Genomic DNA, 13467 nt, shown 5'->3' with positions numbered 1-13467 from the left:
GCCCAGGGCGGCACGCCAATCACGGGGGCGGGTGCTTCGGGTGATGAGCCGCTTTGTTTTGGTGAGGGGGGTGCCGGGTCTGGGGTGACACGGGCAATGTTGCGGCTGTTCATTAACCTCATGGACTCACGGTGATCCTGTGCTCCCCAGACATGCTCAGGGTCGCCACCTGCCCCCGCCCACCTGGGGGCCTTTGCGAGCCTGCATTTCCTCCCTGTGAGCTGGGGACGTGAAAGGGCGGTTGGGAGGCCGCTGGCGTCTGCAGGCAGCCCCGAGTGGCCCCCACGTTATTACGGCACGTCCTTCTGATGATTGGGGAGGGCCGTGACTCTGAGTCTGTCACCCCGGGAATCCAGATGGGTTGGTGGTGGGGTCATCTGGCTCCCCACGTGGGACGGGCAGGTGGTGGTCGGTCACCCACATCCTTACTAACACCGGAGGCTTGCATGCCGGCCTCGCAGCTCAGTCTCTTCATGTTCCCCTCACCTGCACGGCACCAGGCCAACTGGTGGGCCTTGGGGGCCACTAGGTGGAACCCTGGGGGCAGTGACAGTGCTGAAGGCCACCCAGGCCCTCGCTCCCACGTCGCTCAGCTCGGCAGGACCCAGTGCACAGCTCCTGGAGAGCAGGGCTTGGGAGCAGGGCCAGGGCAGAGCTGGTGGAGGGGGGCAAGGTGGCAAACTAGACTCCTCGGGGTGTGGTTTGTGACCCAAGAGGAGAGGACGCTGGCGGTGTCCCCTCCGGGGTTCAGGGTGGCCTGTGGTGTGTGTGGAGGGGCTGTGGTCTGAGCGCGTGCGGGTCTGAGCGTGTGCTGTGTGTCTCTATCACCTCCCTGCCCACCCCAGAGCAGGGAGCATGGACCTGGGAGCTGGCTGGCCTGATCTTCTCGCTGTGATACCGCAGACATTCCTGAAACAGGGACCTTCCAGGTCTCACTCACCTCAAGTTAAACCCTGTCCTCTCCTTTTACTCTTGAGAATATTGAGAAAACACTGGAAATAAGTCCTTGCTTGGGAATTCCATTCTGCCAGGTACCTCCTGGAGGAATTAGCACCAGGCCGGTCTCAGGAGGGAGGAACGCCTCTCAGGGTGTCCCACGCTGGCACACCTGTGTGTGCGTGGAGCCGTGGGGAGCACAGCAATGGGGACAGGTGCCGGTGTAACATGTCCTGGGCGCCTGGTTCTGGAAGCTTGTAGGGGGAGCCACACAAATACGCTCAGATATTATTTCAGTGGTTGTACGTTTTTGAATGGTTGTAAAAACTTTTTATGCAAAGTGATTCTTGTTAATGACGTGGAGCCTTTGAGATCCCATGGCTCGCCATGGCCAGCCCCAGCTGGTTGTGCCAGGAAGCCCTGCGCTGGCCAGGCCTATCTAAGGTGCTGTTAGAACTCTCAGCCCTCACCTCAGAGAGAAAGCGGCGTCCACAGCACGAGAATGTTTGGGGCCCTGAGCTAGCCGTGGTCTTGGAACGTTGGAGGGGCCCTAGGGCAGCCTTGCTGGCTGCCGGGCAAGGCCCTGGCTAGGGCAGAAGCAGCAGGCTGCCGATGCCGGGGGATGTGCTGGAGCCTCCAAGGTCTGTCTGCACCAGCCACCTCAGCTCCTACCTCCCATGACCAGCCTGGGGTCTCCTGCTACGGGAGGTCGGGGGCCGGCGTGGAGCCCCTGCCTGGCGAGGAGGATGGCGCGTGCGCCCAGCCCTGGTGCAGATGAGTGTGCAGAGGCTGGGGCCCTGCTCGAGGTCAGACGGGGCGGCCAGGGCAGAGCTACCTTGCCCCCTCCACCAGCTCTGCCCTCGGCAAGAATTTCACTTCTCTGAGCCACAGCTTCCGCACCCGTGCGACGGGGGTGACGTTCTCCTTGTGGGTGTTAAGCGAGGGTGCCTGCGGGTCACAGCCGCCTCCTAGACGCAGGCACCCTGAGCTGTCGTCGGAGCTGGCAGGGGCCCCGGTCGCCGCTGCTCAGCCGGGGGAGCTCAGGTGTGGGGTCAGTCACCGTGGCTTTGTGCCCTGACCCTCCAGCTGTGGTGCGGCCTCAGAAGAGGGGCAGGTGGCATCCTCTGAAGTCGGCCCCCGAGGGGCCCTGGTCCCCTGCACCACAGGGACCATCAAGCTAACTTGCCCGCTGGACGGGCAGCCGAGTGCCAGGCCCTCCCTGGGGTGTGGTGAGGAGACCCAGCCTCAGGGCCGCGCTGCACTTGAGGACGCCTCTGCTTCACCACCAGGAGCCAGCCGGGCTCAGTTCTGACCTGGAGAGAGATTGAGGGGAGATTTAGGAGGATGGCTGCGGCCTATGTAGGGAGCTTGACAGTTATTCATTGTCTTAGTAATTACTTAGCTTAGCATAGGCGGCCCCGGGGTGCTCTCTGAACCGGCCCCACCTGCACGCTTTTGCCCCCCACACCAGGGTGGGGAGCTTCCTGCAGCCTGTCTGCGGCCCTGGGGAGAAGTCCTTGGAACTGGCCCTCGGGCAGCTGGAGGTGCCCACGGCTGACCTGAGGGGCCCTGGTTGGGCCGAGAGGGACAGAGAGAGACCGAGCAGGACCTCCGCTCCCAGCAGCCCCGCCTGCCTCACCTCTCCCTTCCATCCGTCTTGGGATTCGCCCGCAGCGCTGAAATCTTCCACGTTGCAGTGTGTTGGGACCTTCAGGGGGCTTCCAGAGATCTCCGCTCACACAGGCTCGACCACAGCGTGATGAGGTTCCCAGACAAGCTCTGTGCTCCTCCCCACATGCGTTGTGCAGTGTGCACGTGTGTGCGTATATGTGCGTGTGTGTGCATGGGGGCCCCACCATGAAGCCGTGCGTGCTCGCTCCGCGTGGGGCTCCAGGCTGGGTCCTGGGAGTGGTAGCGGGTACCCGTCCTCACAGTCACCCGGCAGGCTTGGCCGTGTGTCCTGTCCCCCGTGAGGGAGTGAGCTGAGGGCAGGAGGCTGCGGGGCTAGTTGGGGTGGAGCCAAGGGCACCTGGGGTCTCAGTGTCCTCCCCCACCCGCCCTGGGCCAGTGGAGAGGCCACACTGGGAGGTCCCCGCAGCCTGGAAGGCGCTGGGTCTGTGCGTCTCCCTGTTGGAAGTTCCCTGGTGGCAGGGCCCAGGGAGTGGGACCCTTATAGAACAGCCTGGGCCTGGCTTGGACTGGCCAGGACCCTCACTGTCTGGCTGTCGTGCTCCACATCACTTTGGAATGTCGGAGCCAGAGCCGGAGGGGGCCTCAGGGTGGGGCTCTCCAGCCTGCCCAAGGCCCTGCCCGTCCTGCAGCCCTGTGCCAGGTACATGGCACAGCCCTGGGCCCTGCCCTGCTGCAGGTGCTTGGTACAGGAGCAGGTGTGATTCCGTGAACAGAGGAGGGTCCCACAGAGACCTGTCCTGGTCTCTTGGTGGGTGGGAAGCCTTCCTGAGGGGGGAAGCTTAGTCAAGATCTGAGGGGTGTGTTGGAGGTCACTGTCGGGGAGGGGAGGGCAAGCCAGGGTCAGGCGAGCGGGAGCCACAGGGGCTGGGGTGGGTGCAGGGTGCCCGTGTGGCCCCCTTTACAGCATGAACCGTGGCTGCCCTGAGCCCCAGGGGTAGGTGTGGGCCTTCGGGGCAGCCCAGCGTGCCTGTATCAAGCCCCCTCACGACCATCCATCCTCACCTGCCATGCTGTCACCGTCACCGTCTGTGTCGTGTCCCATCTGTGCTCGTCCTCGCCCACTCGCCCACGCGGCCTCCACCAATATTGCCCGTGCTGCCCCTAACCCTGACCACTGTTCTCCAGGCTGTCCTCTGCTTGTGCTGTCACAGCTCGCTTCAGGGACCGAGCTGGCCGCATGCTGACCCTCAGTCCGGCTCCCTGCTTCCCGCTGGCCGGGAGCACCTCTGTATTGCTGTCCTGTGGTTTGGAGAGTGTGTGTTTGATGTGCTTGGCTTCTGCCCCGGCCCATCATCCCAGTTCTGGCCAGACGCACACGCAGCAGTGGCCTCCCCACACTGCCCGCCCACCCGCCTGTCCGGCAGGCAGCTCAGTCTGTGTTTCCGTTGCTTTATTCTTTCTTGCTTAAAAGGGTAGCAAAGGCAACAGACTATAAGATACAAAGTGTTCTTTACAAGGACAAGGGTGTAAAAATGCTCACCGTGTGCTCTGCAGCCGTGGTGTCCTCGGCCTGGCCGAGGGGACAAGCCTATGCTGGGCTTGTCCTGCACATAGACCTTCTCCTCATGGAGCCCAGGTGGTCCTGCGAGTCCCCACAGGGTGGGACTGGTGTCGGGCCAAGGAGGGAGGCTGGCAGAGGGCAGAGCCCGTCACCTTCTCTGTCCTCTTCTCCCTCATTCTCACTTTTGAAAAACGTCTTTGGGCTGTAGCTGGTCATGGCATCTGTTAGCATCTGCTGTGTGCTGGGCCTAGGAGAGGGCGCCGTGGGGAGAGCCGAGATGAGATCTCAGTTGGGTCTGTGTCCCTGGGGCAGTGCTTGGTGTCATGAGGGAGTGCCATGAGCTGGCTCTGGGGTTTGGCGGATCGGGGGGACTTCCTGGAGGAGGTGGGCCTCCAGAGAGAGCTGCAGGGCCATTTCGGGTGAGGGGCCATGGGAGCAAAGACACGGAGGTTGGAGAGTCCTGTGGCATTTGGACACTGAGATAGATGACTGGGTAGGTGGAAGAGAGACCTTGAGGGAGAGAGCTTGGGAAGCAGTGGAGCCTGAAGGCCACAGGGGAGTGGCGTGGTTGCGGTGTCTCTCTCTCTCTCTCTCTCTGGCTCTGAGAAAGGCAGGTTCCCAATCATCCTCTGTTGGAAGAGCCTTCCTGGGAACCCCTCCAGGTAGCTGTGGGGTGCTGCTCTCACCTGACCTGCTCTGCCTGCCCTGGTATCGGGGTCGAGAGGCAGCTGTCCACCCGCCTGCCATTAGGAAAACAAAGCTGCCCGAGGCCTCCCTGGTCAGTGCCTTGCCGGCTCGGGGAGCAGGGTGGTGCACGGTGAGGGCTTAGGGCAAGGGGTACGCTATGAGGCCAGGTCTTCTCCCCATTTTTTTTTTTAAATTTATTTATTTGTTTATTTATTTATTTGGCTGCGCTGGGTCTTTGTTGCAGTGCGTGGGCTTCTCATTGCGGTGGCTTCTCGTTGCGGAGCACAGGCTCTAGGTGCGCAGGCTTCAGTGGTTGTGGCTCGTGGGCTCTAGAGCACAGGCTCAGTAGTTGTGGCACAGGAGCTTAGTTGCTCCGTGGCATGTGGGATCTTCCCGGAGCAGGGCTTGAACCCGTGTCCCTTGCATTGGCAGGCGGATTCTTAACCACTGCACCACCAGGGAAGTCCCCTCCCCATTCTTAAAAAAAATTTTTTTTTTTTTTTGGCCGTGTTGGGTCTTTGTTGCTATGCGTGGGCTTTCTCTAGTTGCGGTGAGCGGGGGCTACTCTTCGTTGCAGTGCGTGGACTTCTCATTGCAGTGGCTTCTCTTGTTGCAGAGCACGGGCTCTAGGCTCGCAGACCTCAATAGTTGCAGCACATGGGTTCTGTAGTTGCGGCACGTGGGCCCTAGAGCGCACGGGCTTCAGCAGTTGTGGCTCGTGGCCTTAGTTGCTCCGTGGCTTGTGGGATCTTTCCGGACCAGGGATTGAGCCCATGTCCCCTGCATTGGCAGGCAGATTCTTAACCACTGCACCACCAGGGAAGTCCCTTCTCCCCACTCTGAGCACTGGGGGCCTGGCTCCACTGCTACCTCTCTGGGGGATGGGTGGGGCGGGTTTCTGGTGTCTCTTCTCTTGGAGGTCTGTCCAGTCTCCTTGGCCTGCAGGAGGGCACCCATCCCACACCCCAGCCCTACTCCCGGTGGACAAGTCCCTTCTTGGCGGTCATCAGGGCCCGACTGGGGCAGGTTTTGCCCAGTTGAAAGATTTCTCAAAATATTGATTCCACCCAAGTTTACAGTTCTTAGAAACCTGTTGTTTTCTGGTCGGCAGAAAATTGGTGATCTTTTCAGGGCTCAGCAGCCAGAGTTGCTGCAGTTTTGATCACACAAGCACACGTCTTTTTCCTTGAGCTTTCATATAGCTGAGCTAATGGACTAGCTGGCTGTGGCCGTTTCTAGCCTTCCTGCCAGAGCAAATGGAGAAAACACACCAGGGAACGTGTGTCTTGTAACCAAAGAGCTCTTTCAGGCTGGCCTGCAAATCCTGAGAATGTTCAAGGGATGTGAACTGAGTCAAACCCATATAAAGAAAGCCCCGGTGGGACAGGGGCTTGTGTCACCAGGCCGGACCCCTTTCCCTCTGTGCCCCCAGCTCTGCTCACTTGCCCTGGCTGTGGGTCCCCCTGGAGGTGGTGGTGGGGGTGCCCGGGCTGAGAAAGCAGGTCAACAGATGCACGTCCCTCTAAGGTTCAGAGGAAGGGCTGCGGTGGCCCAGGGGCTTGGAAGTGAACCTCTCCAGTGATTAACAGTAAGAGTGACATATTTATAACCCTGCCTCAAGTATGTATTAGTGTGAGCAGGTTCTGTGTGGACAGGTTCTAAAAAAGCGCCCTGGAAGGAGTGCAGGGCTGCCTGTGTAGCCGGCCCTCCACCCGGGTGCCAGCTCTCTTTCCTGCTGGCCTCTAGGCAGCCCACTAAGGAAGTCGGGAGCTTGGGCGGTGGGTGGTCTCCAGGGTCCACCCACCTGTGTGCCTTTCCTGGGAAGGCCCTCCTGCCCAGCCCTGCAGGTCGCCGGCTGTTCAGCTGAGTCTGGCTCTGCCTTAGGTCCAGGGGCCCAGGAAGCCCCAGTGCAGCCCCTCCACAGGCCCCCAAGTGGGACCTCACTTGCTTCTTAGTATTTAAAATCAGGATCATTTTCAACAGTCTCGTGCCAACCCTCTCTGACACACGAGACCCGAGAGGATTGGAGATACTTGGCCCTGGGCCTCCTGAGTCCCTGTTGGTGTCTGTCTTTGCAGCGACACACTTATCCTCTGTTTCCCAGGCATGAGCATCCCCCACCCTCTTGCTTCGCAGACCCTCGCCTCCCCCAAGCTGCAGGGTGTGCTGCGTGATGTGCTGGCCCCTGGGGACTTCCCGGCCCTTTACATGTTCCTCAGGGCTCCGTGAGTGCCCGCGATCACCCTGGGAGGAACCACACGCGTCGTGCCAGCCGATGCTGCTCTCTGCCCTGTCAGGGTCAGCGTCCTAGGTTTTCACCCACGTGTTGAAGGGGTCAGGGAAGCGTGGTCGCAGCCCCATTCCCGCTGGCTCCCTGGCTGACACGTGTCCTGCTCTGTGGTGGCTGCAGGTGCAGTTTTAAAGGAGGCTCAGCTGAGGCCCCTCTACCTGTCACTCCCCGGGGAGCGGGTACCGCCGTCCTGCCCACACCACCCTCCCTCACCCTCACCGGGCAGCGCTGCCAGGACATTAGTGCATTGGTAGGAAATATCCGAATGTTTGTTTAAGCTGATCCTTGGTTTTCATGATGATCACAACGGGTTCCATCAAATGAGCAGTTCCTTCAGGCCCAAAGCCCAACAACTTGTGAGCTCGTGGCCCATCAGCCTCATGCCAGCTCTCAGTCAGTCCTCCCGCTGTGCTGCCTCCTGGATGCCTGCCTGCTGCAGGCCGTGCTGCCCAGCCCTGCGGCGCCTGCGGCTGCTTGGGTGCTGGCAGGGGAGCACCCATCGGCTGATTGCCAGGACCGCTTAACCACGAGCCTGAGTCCTTTGTCAGGGCCGGAGGTGGGGCTGAGGGCCGGGTGGGTTGGTGGGCGTCACTCCAGTGTGCCAGGAACCAAGCAGGCCCCTGTGGGAATCCTGTGTGTGTGTCGGGGGCAGAGGTGGGGGGGGCGGGCAGTGACAAACATGTTAAAGACCATGACATGGAGGCCTCGAGCAGCCCAAGTGGCAGCTCCGGAATTGGAGTGCAGGTCTGGGCCTCCCGGAGCCCAGAGGGTCGGCTGCCAGCCCTGGAGAAGCGATGCCTTCACACTGCCCATCACCCCCATTTGGAGCTTATGGAGCTTGGGATCTGCCTTGCAGTCAGGGGAGAGCCCCTTGCCGAGGAGGTCCTTTCCGCCACGAAGTGAGATGCTGATGCCCTGTACTTACTGGGCAGTGGACATGCAGAGGCAGCTATGGAGCTGCCTGAAAGGTCACTGTCCCCAAAGCCTGGTCAGCAGTCAGATGTGGGTAGAGAGGTGGAGCCCCAGAGCTGCTGTTGGAAGCACAGGCCTAATTCTTGGTATCCTGTGTGCTGCCCAGCGCACCTGGGACGGTGTTGCCCAGTCAGTGTAAGGAGTGGTCAGCACCCTGTCGACAGGCCCTGTGTCCAGTGTGGCCTTTAGGACTAAACCCTTGTGTGTCACATCTGAGACATTAGAGATGAGATGGTCCGGGTTCTCTGAGGTCATACTGGTGATAGTTGAGCTGACATTTCATGAACATTCACGGTGTATCAGGCACTTTAATCCTCATAACAACCCCATGAAGTGGGCACATGTATTATGACAGTTCCACACGTCGGGAAACAAGTGTAAAGAAATTATGGCAACCGCCTAAGCTGTCCGACCCAGTAAGTGACAGAGCAGGACCTGGACTCGGGCGGCCGGGGTCTCCCAGAGTCCAGGCTCTCGACTTTGCCAGAACAGTTTCCCATTCTGTTGTGAGTTTGCCTGCTAATCAGCTCATGCTGTCCTGCTGGTGGCCCCAGGGCACTGCCGACTGGGCATCCAGGCTCTCCAGCAGCTGAGCAAGGGTTGAGGGCCAGACCCCAGAAGCCCCCATGGCACCAGCTCCCCTGAGATGATACGTGGCTGCAACTCAGAGGTGGGGAAAGGGTCTTACTTATTCAAGGTCACGTGACTAGTGAGCGTCACCTTCAAGTACACAAAGTTCAAGACAAAAACGAAGTGCTATTTTTTAATGGTTGCCTTTTATCTCTACTATTGGTTTATTTATAACTCTTTTTTAAAAATAATGTAGTGCCTGCATTAGGGTTAAGAAAATACATCTTCAGGTGATCACAGTCTGCCCTTGGAGGATGTGATCCTGCTTCACATGCAGCAGCGTGAACCTCCCTTCTCTCAGGCTGCTGCTCTCGTTCATTTCATTCTTACACGTGCTGCCAGTCCATGATGCATGGCTGCTGGTTTCGCTTTCATCAGGAGTTAGTAATACTTTAGAGAAGGTAAATACAAAAAAGAGAGGGGAGGGTCACCTCTGAGCCCAGTTCTGTTGATCTTTTTGTCTCTTGACAGTGTTCTTTTCTGCTTTTGCGTGTGTGTGTGTCTTATACTTTTTATATTGAACTCGAGATAGCGTGTGTAGGACAGAAGAGGTTGAGATAACTGATATTCATGCCTGGAATGGGCTTCACTCTTAAGCTCCCAGGCGTCGGGTGGGGAAGTGAGGCTGACGAGGTGGAAGCTGAGCAGGGTTGGGTCTTGCTGTTGCTGTGGTTCCCTTGGTGCACCCCACCCCAGGCCTCCAGTTCCCCCAATGCTGCCTTGTGCTCAGGGTGGGGTGGTTTGCTGGAAGGTTTTCTCAACGTTTCCACCTTCTGCTTGCTTCAGGCCCTCTGTGTGCCCCTCAGGTGGGTCTCTCCACGTCCTTGCCCCTCTTCCTGCAGCAGAGTGCTTGGCTGTGAGTCCGTGCCTGCCAGCCCGGGCTGGGGGCTCGGCTGGTCCTCTGTTGTCTGGGTGCAGCCTCAGACCTGGCCAGCCGGGTCCCTGTGTCTTGGTGGGAGTGTTCAGGCCCTGGGCGATTCCCTGCAGGTGTTTCCCATGGGTCTTCACCTGTGCCCTGGAGGCGACAGGGCTATCACCAGGCTTGCTGCCCCTCTCCTGTTGGCTCTGGCTTGCTCTGTTGGGGAGAAAGGTCCAGCCAGGGCTTCATACTCTTCCCACAGCAGCCTGCACCCCGGGAAGATGTCCCCCAATCTCTCCTGCCCCGCCCCCATCTTCCTCAGGAGCAGCTGGGAGGCCGTGGAGAGGAGCCCAGGGGGCGCCTCCAACCTGGGGTCTGCAAGTCCCAGTTATCTGTACTGTCACTGCAGACCCACCACACGTGGCCTTCGGAGACTGGGTAAAAGTGTTGGCTGAGTTCTTCCCCATCGCGATTACGTGTGCCTGTTGCGGTAGGAATACTGTGTGGTGATGTATAATCACTACTGTGCATCTCTTCCCAACCCTGCATTCAGATAAATCACATTGGTATCTCGAAATTGGCCACGGTGGGAGTATTTACACCACAGAAATCAGTAAATGCTACAAACGAAGGCTTTCCCCTCCTGAGAGTCAATTGTCAAACACTTACCAGAACACCACTCTTGGGGGAAAACCCAGGAAATTGGTGCCTCTGGTGAGTGGCTCGGTGGCCTCCAGGACAGGTGGGCCAGGCAGTGTCAGAGTGGCTGTGCACGGCGCAGTGGCCAGACCTCTGGCCGAGAGGCTCCGTGGTAGGCCCCTCTGTTCCCCAGGTGCCAGGGTTCACGCTGCCGCCTCTGTCCTTTTCTCCCCAGAGCGCAGCCAGGAGAGCACAGCCGTGGCACTCTCGGACTCCAGCTCGACGCAGGACCTCTTCAATGAGCCTGCCAGCTCCCTGGAGGGTTCCCAGAAGCCCTACACAGAGAAGAGGCCGCCCGCTCCCAGTTCCCAAGTAGGACCGCCCGGGAAAGACCTTCAGGGGGCCGCAGAGGAGAGAGGTACGGAGACCTGACTCAGCGTGTGGGCAGGACTGCTGGGGTGTCCTGGGAGCCTGGGCAGCGCTGGACAACGTGGGTCCTGGCCTCTGCCCTCGCGCCTCCGCTGCTGTCCGGGGACCTCGGTTGGCTGAGCCACTCACCTCTCTGGGCCCCGCTGTTTCCCGTGTAGGATGGGAGTGATCCCAGGCCCACTCCTGGGTTGTGGGGTCAAACGCGGCATCTCAGGCAGGTGCACGCAGGCGCCTCGTATGCGGTGGGCGCTGGTGACACTGTCCTTGTTGTTAGGACCCCACTGCGGCCCCGTGTGGGAGAGCCAAAAAGCCTTTGGGTACTATATGTCACAAATGTGCTTTCTTTTTAGCCTGAACCCCTCCTTTCTTGGGGCGGGCCCTGATCTGGCCCCAGAGTCTGCCTAGCTCCTGTGGGGCCCCCAGGCCCCACGGTGGAAGTCAGTGGGCAGAGCCCACTCCCGGGCTTGCTGGGAGGTTGCAGGCAGGCCGGCGGCCCTGGCACTGCGCTGAGGCCGTGGCTGGTCAGCCGGCCATGGATTCTGAAAGCTTTCTCACTGTGGCCGGGCCGGGGCACACAGCCACTTGGTGGACAGTAGCAACAACAGCAGCCAGGCCTCCCAGCCTCCCCAGGGGAAAGCACTGGCTGTTCCCTTTTACTGGAGAAGAACCTGAGGTCCAGAGAGGGTCAGTCTGTACCCTCATCCACTACCCCACGCTGCCTCTCCGGTGGGCTGGAGGGGCGGGCGGGCTGGGGGCGCTGAGCATGGAGCTGGTGCTGCCCTCGGTGGTGGTGGCCATGCCTGCCCTCTTCGGGCGGCTTCCCCATTCACGTGCACGGCCTTGAGGTGGGCAGCCCTGTGCCACCACCCACAGGGACACCCTGAGCCCAGCTCAGAGTCCCCCTCTCAGCTGCGTGCCAGCTGAGATATCCTGTTTCATCAGGGAGGAGACTGGAGGCCACGGAGGCCTCAGCTGGGGGCTCGGGGGGCAGAGGCAGCGATCTGGCCCCTGAGTCGCCTGGGTCCAGCTCCCATCCAGCAAGAGTGTGGACCCAGCTATGCTGATCGCTCACCAAAGTGCCCCTCTCGCTGGTGGTAGACTGCCATGGGGAGAGGGCCTAAAGCCGAGGTGACTTTCTTTTCTTTGTTCTCAATTCAGGAAAAGCCGAGGAGTCCTCGGAGAGCTCGGAAGGCTTCCGGGCCACAGAGCAAAGCATCCAGAAGCCTGCTGCCGACCCCCCGGCCTCCGCTGGCACCCCTGCCAAGCCCCCAACTTCTGTGCCTGCCCCATGGGATGGGAGGAAGAGAGGGGACCCGCTGGGGGAGCCAGCTGCCTTCCCCCAGGGGCTGCCGGCCGGCGCAGAGGAGCAGCGCCAGTTCCTCACGGAGCAGTGCATCGCCTCGCTCCACCTGTGCCTCAGCCGCTTCCCCCAGCACTACAAGAGCCTCTACCGCCTGGCCTTCCTCTACACCTACAGCAAGACCCACCGGGTGAGCACGAGGCTGAGGGAGAGGGGTTGACGCATCGGAGGTGGTAGAGGTTTCTGGCGGCAGTGGCGGGAGGGATGGGCAGAGGGCCAAGAGGCAGGCGGGCTGGAGGTGTCCAGCCTTCCAGGTGACAGGTGACAGGGGCAGGCATGGGGCTGCTCCCCCAGCAGGACCACATGCTCAGATTCTGGCTTTGGGGTGAGGGACGGGGGACGACAGGCTCGTCAGCTCCTCCCTGTGAGGGCCTCACTGGTGGCTCCCTCCCCCGTGGCCTTAGAGCCCCCCCCCAGCCCCCGTCCCCCAGGCTGCGTCTTGCGCGGACCTCCTGGCCGTCACCCTGCCCTGGGCTCACCTCTCCACGCAGCTGCCGGCCTTTGTCACTGGCTCCGCGCGTGGGCTTTGGCGCTGGCAGCCTCCTCCAGCTTGGAGGGCAGATGATGTAGGGGCTCCCGGTGCTTCCCAGCCGGGCCTCTCCTGCTGGCGCCTAGCATTTGTGGGGGAAGTGGGGCCTGTCTACGTTCTTTCACTCACACTTGCCCCGGAGGCACTGGGAGACAGCTCCCACAGAACTATGTTGGGGCGGCGGGGCGGGGGGAGATCAAAAATATGCAAATGAGCAGATAAAGCAAGTCGCATCATGACAAACCCTACAGGGAAGACAGTGGGGTGCACACAGGCTGGGGTGCCACTGCGCTCTGGGAAGGTACCCTTATGCTGAGACCCCTAGGGTGGCCACGGGCCCAGTGGGGATGTGGCGGCTGGAGGGGAGGGCAGTGCCCAGACAGGTGAGCGGTTGGTGGGGCGGTGTCGGGGGTCAGGCTGTGGTCTCTGCTTTTGTCTGCTCAGTAAGACCTGAGCTCAGCAGCCAGAAGCTGCTGGCCCCTGGCTGGCTTCTCTGTGGGACGTTTGAAGAACTAGGGAGGGCAGTTGACCTGAGATGGACCCTGGCGCTGGTTGTGACGGGAAGGTCCTGGATGGGGTTCTGTGGCTGGTGCACTCACGTGGCTTGGTTGGTTTTCATGGAGCAGAGCAGGTAGAGCCATTGGCAGGCCTGGTGGGGGGGACCTCGGCAGGGGCTCTGTCTCAGCTGCAGGGCGTCAGGCTTTCCCAGCTGCCCATCGCTGCCTGGCCTGCACTCAGCAGTGCACCTGACATCCAGAGCCCAGGCCTTCTAGACCCAGGCAGATCTGGATTTTAATAAAACTCCCACTCGAACAGTCTGTGGGGGCCTGTGGCTGATGCTCCCCTTCTCCAGAGCAGTTGCTGAGGCGGGATGTAGGGTACAAGACGCCTCTTAGGGAAGGGTGGCGGAAGTCACAGGGTTGGGTGAGGGAGAGCTGGGCTG

The 13467-nt window shown here is 60.6% G+C and overlaps 1 protein-coding gene across 1 annotated transcript in view; it reads left to right on the top strand.

The window, feature by feature from the left end:
• The window catches only part of CABIN1 (calcineurin binding protein 1), a gene marked incomplete at its 5' end in the record, with an annotated part of 94829 nt that overhangs the window by 37355 nt on the left and 44007 nt on the right, over positions 1 to 13467 (top strand). The window contains 2 exons of the mRNA XM_079718154.1: positions 10442 to 10624; positions 11794 to 12125. Of these exons, the coding sequence (XP_079574280.1) occupies positions 10442 to 10624; positions 11794 to 12125 (515 nt within the window). The remainder of the gene's footprint in view (positions 1 to 10441; positions 10625 to 11793; positions 12126 to 13467) is intronic.

This window comes from Hyperoodon ampullatus, assembly GCF_949752795.1.
Source record: "Hyperoodon ampullatus genome assembly, chromosome: 13".
NCBI lineage: Eukaryota > Metazoa > Chordata > Mammalia > Artiodactyla > Ziphiidae > Hyperoodon > Hyperoodon ampullatus.
This window is presented reverse-complemented; position numbering and strand designations above follow the sequence as displayed.